Source organism: Phaseolus vulgaris, chromosome 7 (genome assembly GCF_000499845.2).
Source record: "Phaseolus vulgaris cultivar G19833 chromosome 7, P. vulgaris v2.0, whole genome shotgun sequence".
In the NCBI taxonomy this organism is placed as follows: domain Eukaryota; kingdom Viridiplantae; phylum Streptophyta; class Magnoliopsida; order Fabales; family Fabaceae; genus Phaseolus; species Phaseolus vulgaris.
In genome coordinates, this window is record NC_023753.2 from 10,699,020 (window position 1) to 10,708,187 (window position 9,168).

General features: G+C 32.6%; 1 protein-coding gene across 2 annotated transcripts; it reads left to right on the forward strand.

Annotated features, from left to right (window-relative positions):
- Window positions 1-1,669: 1,669 nt before the first annotated feature.
- On the forward strand, window positions 1,670-8,909 carry LOC137829664 (ras-related protein RABF1). Of its 2 annotated transcripts, XM_068636526.1 has the most exons (9): window positions 1,707-2,046; window positions 2,173-2,249; window positions 3,693-3,776; window positions 3,900-3,994; window positions 4,122-4,227; window positions 6,343-6,432; window positions 6,521-6,607; window positions 7,115-7,280; window positions 8,586-8,909. In XM_068636526.1, the coding sequence occupies exons 1-8, from the start codon at window positions 2,022-2,024 to the stop codon at window positions 7,166-7,168; spliced, it is 618 nt and encodes a 205-aa protein (XP_068492627.1). In that variant the 5' UTR covers window positions 1,707-2,021; the 3' UTR covers window positions 7,169-7,280; window positions 8,586-8,909. The 2 variants fall into 2 exon arrangements, with proteins under 2 accessions (XP_068492628.1, XP_068492627.1); XM_068636527.1 differs by lacking the exon at window positions 7,115-7,280 and having other exon boundaries at window positions 1,670-2,046.
- The last annotated feature ends 259 nt before the right edge of the window (window positions 8,910-9,168 follow it).

Consider the following 9,168-nt stretch of genomic DNA (forward strand, 5'->3'; position numbering starts at 1 on the left):
TGAAGTGTATGTTGTGTCTTTGGTCATCTGCTTATCGAGTTGGATTGTATCAAAAGTGATTGGGATAGAGATTTGGAGTGAAAGGTGTGTGTCGTTGTTGGTGCTTTGAAGGGGGAGGGGGTGGGCGCCTACTGCTGGAAATGAAAGTGAAAGTTAAAAGTGTGAAAGTGAGAACATAGGTTAAATAAAAGTTAAGTTTAGTTTTAATTTTTTAATATTATTTACTCAAGGTCATAATGGTAAAATCAATTTTACTATAGGGGTGGTTGAAGAAGAGATGGAGGTGCAGGAAGAATTCCTACTCACCTCTAGTGTTTTTTTTTTGTTTTATTGCAAACTATGTTCGGAAAACATTTTCGGTGTTTTTACCAACTTGCGACAATTCTTCCTTTTTTTTATCAAGTTGGGATTACTTTGTAAAAAAGTATGAATATCTTATTATTTCGTTGTAAAAAATTGTATGATGACACAATTTTATGTCAAATTGAAGTCACGTTAAAATAATATGAATTTTACATTGAAAATAAAGTCGTGTTATCTTGACACAATTTTGATTAATATATTTTTTAAAATAAAATCGTGTTTTGGTGGCACAACTTCAGTTCAAAGTATATTATATTAATGTAGAGCACGACTTTAACTTTGTTGATTTATATATATATATATATATATATTAAATAGAATAATTAATTAAATTACTAAAAAAAATTGACAAATTTTATAAAGTCTTGTAGGAAATAATTTCAAATGGTTATAACTTTTTTAGAGAACTTAGATTGTTAAAATAAAAGTTGCTTGAAATGGGATAAAGAATATCATGACCAATAACCAAAGGAAATCGAGGATACCAAATTTTCAAAAAATCAACTATTTATTAATATTTTTTAAATTTTGTGGCATTTTTATTTTTATATTTTAAACTTTTAGTTTACGTTTTAAATTTAAGGTTTTAACACCATTTATTAATTAAATTTTCAATTAAAAAAACTAAATATTTCTTTATTAATTTTATAAAATTTGTTAAATTAATAATTCAATTAATTTTTCAAAGATTTTAAAAAACAAAATACAAACAAACTTTTTTTATAAAAAAAAATTAAAATTCAAGTTGTGCAAATGTAATATGATTTTAATGTAATCTTAAAAAAAATCTAATCAAAATCATGTTATGTTGTAACAATTTTGTATTTAATACTAAATCGTGTCACTTTGACACGACTTTATTTTGATATGACAAAAATTATACTGTCATGACATCATCTTTTCACAGTCAAATCGTGTCATGTTAACTCAACTTAGTTTATAATTTTTTTAAAATCAATCATAGTTAATGAAAAAAAGGAAAGAATTGTTCGAAGTTAGAACAAAACTCACATTTTCATCTCTACAAATTAAATGTACTACCTAAATATAAATGTTCTCCATAAATAAATCCATAACCATGTTTTCAAAATCTAATAAATAAGCTAAAATTTATCATTTGTTTTTCTAAAATATTCTATAAAAATCATAAATGAACCATAAACACAACTGTGACATCTTATTTAAGAGAATCACAAGCTGTTTATAAATTGAAAGAGTTTTTTTTTTTTAATGAATCTCAGTAATTTTAGATTAGTCTTTTTGGTGATTTTGATCGAGACATATCCGGATCATAAAAAAATATCTCACATAAATTTTATTTTTATAATATAGAAAAAAATCATATAGAGAAATTTAAAAAAAGTGATTTTGGTCTGGAGTGGAAATCCTCGTCCTCACGGAAAGCAGGTTAAAGGAATAGGCCCTAAGATTTGTGCAAACCACGCCAGAATTTCATAATTTGCAAGCTCCCATTAACCAACGCTCAATCTTCCACCACTGTGCTGGTGGCACACCACCAATTTTCGTGGGAACCAACAACCTAACAAACACAAAACAAAACAACAAAAGGGTCCAATTTTTTTTTTTTATAAAAATAACCCTTTCTTAATCATCAACCACCCCCATCTGTACCCACTTCGAAATCTTCTCCTCTCGCTATGGGTTGCGGCTCCTCCTTTCCGGGTAAACTCTGATGTTTTGTCGTTGATTTAGCTCGGGAGCTCAAAAGGGTTTCGGAAAAAAAATATTATTTTTGACTGATTGTGGTTTTGATCTGTGATTTTGGGGTAATTGATTTTGGGTTTGCAGATAGGGATTCAAGGCAGTTGGGTCGACCCAGTTCCGAGAATGGTGGAGGGCAGGATGCCAGGAATCTAAGGGTCAAGGTATTTGTGCAGAGTTCTTGGATTGCTCGTGTTTTGTCTAGTTATTTGGTTTTTTTAAAAGAATAAAGAAAAAAAGTTCTTCTTTTATTTATCAATTTATCAATATGGTGTCATGCATTTACCAGTTTCTTGTAAATTTTGGATTTGTTGTCGAGTGAGAAAGTCAATTGTTAGAGATCAGTGGCTGATTACAACCTAGGGAAATTGTCTAAATAGAATTTATATGCAGGGAACCTCTGGAGCTTACTTCCTGGGTTGAGTTAGGTTTAAAACCAAATTCTAATATTGATGTTAGGAGAGGGTAGCTGGGGAGCTTTCCGTTTTCTGTTGCAAACGATTAATTTCCTGGTTTTTGTTGAAAGCCGCAGCATACTGAAAGAGAACATAACCCTGTTTTTAGTTATCTAAAATGACTAAAAGCTTGAGAACCATATATGTACCTTGCTTCTGTCATACTAGTCTTGTTTTGATTGTGAATTGTTATTTGTTAGCTGTTGTAAGTTTTGATAATTTAATTAGTGACAAATGTTGAAATACCTTACTACCCGAAATTTGATCTGCTAAAAGAATGGATTGCATTTGTTGATAAGATTATGACCTTTAATTATCAGAATGAATGAGAAATATATGGCAATGGATGAAAGTCAAGTGATTTGTGGGCTTAATTATCTTCTTGGTCCTATTATTTATATTTTTTGTTCAATTTCCTCCCTTTATTAATTCAAGATTCAATCAAGTCCTTCAATTTTTAAAAATGCGTTGATGTGACCCTTTCATTGTTGTAAGTGATGACATTAGTTTTATAAATTGTCTTGATGCGATGATGGTATTTTGTGTAAATTAAAATCATTAATATTTGTTAGTTATACTGCTAAATGGATGGAAAGTGGCCATATTGTTGTGCTTTTAAAAATTGAGGGACTTGATCGAACCATTTATTCAAAGTAAAACCAAATTGAATAAAATAAATAAATAAATAGTGGGTCTAAATGGGTGATTAAGCTGTGTTTGGTGTAACCATTGTGTCGTTATTGACCAGACTGCAATCTGATACACATCCAAATGAAGAGTGAATGGGAAATATTGTCATAGATGAAACTTTACTAATTTTTATAAAAAGCTATATTGGTCCATGCAAGTATTGGATTATCTCCAAGCATCTGTTTGCAAACTTACAATCATTCCACCCTTAGGACGTGTTCATAGAGGTGAAGGATTTGAAGACCTGATACTCTAAGGTGTTTATGGAAAAGCAGATAGAATGAACATGGACATAGTTGACAGGAATTTTTGTATATAATGTTGCTTTTAACTTTTAACAAGTAATTGAAAAAACGTGGGATTCAGTTGGAATTAATCATAATTGAGTATGTCATACTTTAGTATTTTCTTGTTTAACCTTAAAGGAAACCATAACTAACCTTGATATGTCACTGAAAACAGCTTGTTCTCTTAGGTGATTCTGGTGTTGGTAAAAGCTGTATTGTTCTACGATTTGTTCGTGGTCAGTTTGATGCAACATCCAAAGTAAGAATATGTTGCTTTTGTTTCGATACTTTGTTTTATTTTTTAATAATGTAAGCTTTCTTAATAGTATGACTTGTTATTCCATGAAATTATTCTTATATCTTTTAGACTTTTTAATGTAAGGTAACTGTTGGAGCTTCTTTTTTGTCGCAAACAATAGCTCTGCAAGACTCTACAACAGTCAAATTTGAAATATGGGATACTGCTGGTCAAGAGAGGTGTCTGTCATTTATCTTTCCAGATTATGCAATTGCTTAATACATTTTGTTTAACATTTTCCCTTTGTTTCATTTCAAGATCAAATTATTTTTGAAGTAACCTTTGTTTGCTAATAATTTATTTCAGGTACGCTGCATTAGCACCTCTCTATTACCGAGGTGCAGCAGTTGCAGTTATTGTCTATGATATAACAAGCCCAGAATCTTTTAGCAAAGCACAGTACTGGGTTAAGGTAGATTTGCAGTTATTGCAGGGTTCTACTTTCTCATTTCTTGCTTGGTTAGTTATTTAAAATATGAATAACAAATTCCCTGTATTAATTAGTCTGGAACTGTGCAATGGTGAATAGAATATAGTCCTGTTTTAATCCATTTCCTTCATTTAAAACATTTAAGTAATTGACCTGATGTATGTGCATTGTGACTAGAACTAGATGGCAACACCCGTGCCTAAAAGCATTTAACAATGAAGTTAAAGAAATTGATGTTTTGTCTTTGATCTGTAATTGAGTTATAATTATGTGAGCTAGGATGTGCAAGCATGGAAGGCTTGCTTGTATTACAAGGTTTTATATTGGTAGATGAGAGATAAGGAAAGAGAAGGATTGGAATGTGTACTGCAGCTATGATACCTTCAATAGTGGTGGCTCGTCTTTTTCTCTTTTAGAGACAGACAAATCATTTGGAAATTTGAAGAAGAAAGCAACAGGCTATAAAACTGAAAAAAGGGAACACCTAGTAAACCTGCATTACTTTTTCTTGTAAGAATACATTAATGGTATAGAAGTCTTCAAGGGAATTTTGATATCTTCAAACGTGGGGGACACGTGAGGTGGATGGGTGACGTGTATATCCATGGATGTTCAATTCTGCATATAACTAGAAGTATGCTTTGGATTGAGTTAGACGCAGACCATTTATAGTATTGTATTGAAGTTTTTCTAGTCTTGATGTTGGGCTATCGGTTATCTAGTTCTGCAAATTTTGCACTTCAGATTGCCATTCAAGGGAGCATGAAATGTGTTATGAAGTCCCACTAGTAATGTGGCCAAAATACTCCTTACGGAGCTTGGGGAATTCTCTTTTCACCTAGCTTTTGGTTTGAGTTAGATCATCCACTCCATTTCTATTTATTTTTTTACATAACACAAGGGTGGTTGGATGACCCATATATAGTACCTAATGGGAAAAGATTTTTGTTGTTCTCATTTATAGAAAACAGAAGAAATTCATTATATTTGGATTTAAGGTTGGAGTTCATATGGGACTAGTCAATCATATGCTCGTGATTGCAGGGTGGCAGAGTAGACTGGCACCCCTGCTGCTCTTGTGGCACTTGTTGCGGAGCTTCTGGCCATTTTGGTTGTCGCGGTGCCATGTGCAGCAATTTGTGGGTGTTGTGGCTGCTCATCTGTTAGCATTGTTACCAGACAACATCTGTGATCTGCTTGGTCATCAGACAGCTTCTATTCTGTAACTTCTGAGTTTTGGGTGGACAAAATGATTGGGTGAGGAGTCTGTAGTCGTGCTGAGAGAAAGAGGCTTGGGATTTTTGTTTCTTGGGTGAAAGTGGATGACAGCTGATAGGAGAAACTAAAAGAAGCTAGGTTTTTTAGTTTCTTGAGTGAGAAGGGGTGTTGGAACCTACAGCCCAAATCGGGCCACTCTTCTCCCCCAGACTGTCCTACTACTGGGGAGGGTTTTTCTTTTTTTAACTAACCATATATTATACTGTTATGATACTATAAGGTTTTCTATTATTTGTAAAAATATAGAAAATTTATTAATACATAATTATATTTTATATAATAGAGAAATAATCATGTATAAATATATAGAAACAGAATATATATACATACATACATATATATATATATGTGTGTGTGTGTGTGTGTGTGTAACTAGGAATATGTAATAATTAAATAGAATTTATGTATAATTTAGAATAGCTGTCTTCCCACTGTAGTGTTTTTTAGGAGCAGCCTGTCTGCCGCTATCCACTATTGACTACTATGATTAATATGTTAATATTCCAATGGACTGTTTTCCCTCATTTTTCCTTTCACAGGTGAGATTGCAGTTATTGGATTTTGTTGCAGTTGGAAAAAGAAAATCTAATAATTGTCATTATGGATTAAGTTGTTGGAAAAACCATGTGAAGAATAAAAAACATAGCTAATTTGATATATGTATATTTGACATCTATTTGATGTACTGTGATTAAGATGTTCCATATATCTTACTTGCATGTTATAAATCATTAGATTATGAGCTGTTTGTTTTATTAGGAGCTGCATTTCTTTCTATTTTTTTTTTTGCAACTGAAAACTGAAACACTGATAATTTAGGAGCTACAAAAACATGGAAGCCCTGATATAGTGATGGCACTGGTCGGTAATAAAGCTGATCTTCAAGAGAAGCGGGAAGTTGCTGTCCAGGTAGTGCAACCTTCCTCCATAATACAGCTGTCTTAAACAAAATAATTCGTTTTTTTACCTCATAGTTTGTTTTAATGTTTCCATGAAGGATGGCACTGACTATGCTGAGAAGAATGGTATGTTTTTCATAGAGACATCTGCAAAGACAGCAGATAATATAAATGAACTGTTTGAGGTACGCTTGGTGTTTGCTTTCTTCTGGTTATTAGATTATAAAATTAATCATGTCATTTTGTATTTGGCAAGAATGAGAATGTATGAACAGTAGAAACTAGTTAGCTGTTTAATCGGTATGCGTATGGCAATTAGGATTGGACATGGTCACATCTTATCTTGGGTGACCCTGCAATTTTTTTTTTTACTTATTTTGAATATCTATGTTCTCAGTTTTATCTTATGTGCATAAAATAAGTGTTATTAAAATATTTGAGAATCAATGTCTCTTTGGATTGAATATAAGGTGCCAAAATACTATGTGGTCCTGTTTTGGTACTGGTCATATGATCGGAATTCTAATCTGTTTAATTTAAGTTCTACAGTACACTCAGGCAACAAAGATGCTTAAGTAATGATCAAGTGTTAGGAACTGTAGGAATACTGTTTGATATTGACTTGCAGATCTTTAGGAGAGGCTATGCTAGTAGTCAATTTTGGGCTTTAACTCTGATCTTTGGTCTCTTAGGACATTGTTGACTATGCTACTAGCAAGCTTCCCCATGATGCTCTTGCTACCTGAAGATAGTTGTACTTGTAGCGAACTCATATAGACCTATTGGAGGGGCTAAAGATGATCTTGAAATAGGAATTCCGTCCTACAAAAATCCAAGATTGCATCTTTTCCATCAAAGGTAATGTCTTGGTCTTGGAATACATAAGGGAGTTAACTACTAAAAAATATTTTAGGATAGAGAAACCGTAATAAAATGGCCAGGGCTACATTTTGAGGTTACGCAAGATTGTTACTTGTAGAGAAGTTCAACAAGCATGCTGGAAAGCACTAACTTCTAGGTAGCCACCTATGTATGAAAAGGATCACAGCCATTGGATGCCTGCTAATTATGTGCTGAAGATATTAAGAAAGATAAAAAAAGTTTAGTTTGCAACCAAGCATGATTTTTGGCATGAAATAACAACACTATTAATAAAAATTATTGATGTGTTATTCTAAAGTACTTGCTGTTTCTGACCTATAATACTTGAAATTTGTCCGGAATTGGGTGGCTGCCTCTACTGAGGTATAAAACTTTAGTTCCGAATCAGTTAATTAATTGTGTTACTGATGCAATTCCAGAGGTGGTTATTTTAAAACTTTGTTCTTGTAGCCTACAATGAGATTTACAGTATCAACCGAACATTGAATTTTGATCTGATTTCAGTTTGTAGTTCGGATTAGGACCTCTAACTAGTTTTTCATTTCCCTTTTTTGGGGTTTAAAAGGAGGTCTTGGATGTTTTATGGGGAAGGGAAGAGTAGGCCAAAATGTAGGCAAAGTGACCCAGCTAAGATTGAATCATGAATCTTGGGTTAGTAGTCTCCTAAGAGACTTGGTATCACTTAAGCTGCAGCTCCTGAATCCAGTCATTTCTCACGTGTCCATGACAATAATGTCATGGTATGCTGTAAGTGAATCTTAAATTGTAATTCATGTTAGCATGTTTGATGTGCCACCTAACTTGATTTCAAACATCTTGCAAAATTCTAAATTCATGTTAGGGTGAATTAATTGTTTTATTATTACTATAACCGTGTTGCCTCAGTGGATGATGATCTTAATACTAATATTTACTTTCCATATCATGATTGCATGTTTGTATAGACAACCTCCTAATCTTCTTCCTCTTTTGTCTTGGTAAATACACTGAAGACTTTGATGCTTAATATCTTTAAGATGCAATAAATATCATCACTTTTAACTCTTAGACTCAAGCTTAAACATTGACAATTATGTAAAAAAATTATATGGCAGACAAAGGACCTGGGCAGTGCTGTTTCCCCCCCTTTTGTTTTGGTGGATTGCTCGTGTAGTTTAACGTGATCTAGTCTTTTATGGGCATATTAATCTTATTACAATGTCTTGCCTTGAGCTTATGTTTTGTTCATGACTTGTCTACAACCCTTTATTTTGAGATATCATACATCCTTGGTTTTGACAGGAAATTGCCAAAAGACTGCCTCGCCCATCAGATAGTTGAAGTAGCCAGATAGCAGTTCAGCAAGGGATCTGCATTTGCTTTTGATCCTCCAAAACTGTAGTGTATGGATTGTGTTTATATATATTGTGATTATTGTTAGATATATCTGTGATCTTTTATCAACCAGTAATAATGTGATGTCATCAGGTAGATGATATATTTTAGGGTATGCTCTGTGAGACCCACAAACAAACATGACTTCTAGGCCTAGGCTATAATATCAAACATCCATTCATATGTTTACTGAACACCGTGCTTTCTGCAAATATGCCTAAATTTAACGTATTTGGATGTTGCTGCTTTGTATAAATTTTATTTCAGGGTCTAAGTTTATGAACAAGTTTTTTATTTTATTTGGGCTTATTAAATAATTACTGAATTAAAATGTTTGTTCAAACATGTCTTTGTTTAGTTAAAGCTTGAAACTTTTAGGTTATGAATACAGTTAGAGTATAATTTATTGTCATTTGTAAATGAAAAACACAATTTGCGCATTATTTAGTTAAATTCGTTAAAACAACTTCAATATGAGAGTGTTATAAGA

Bases quoted from the DNA above. Each gene is read 5' to 3' on its own strand.
- LOC137829664 (XM_068636526.1), top strand. From the start codon at position 2,022: ATGGGTTGCGGCTCCTCCTTTCCGG. The intron at 2,047-2,172 runs GTAAACTCTGAT...TTGGGTTTGCAG, and splicing joins TTGCGGCTCCTCCTTTCCGG to ATAGGGATTCAAGGCAGTTG. The intron at 6,608-7,114 runs GTACGCTTGGTG...TTGGTCTCTTAG, and splicing joins ATATAAATGAACTGTTTGAG to GACATTGTTGACTATGCTAC.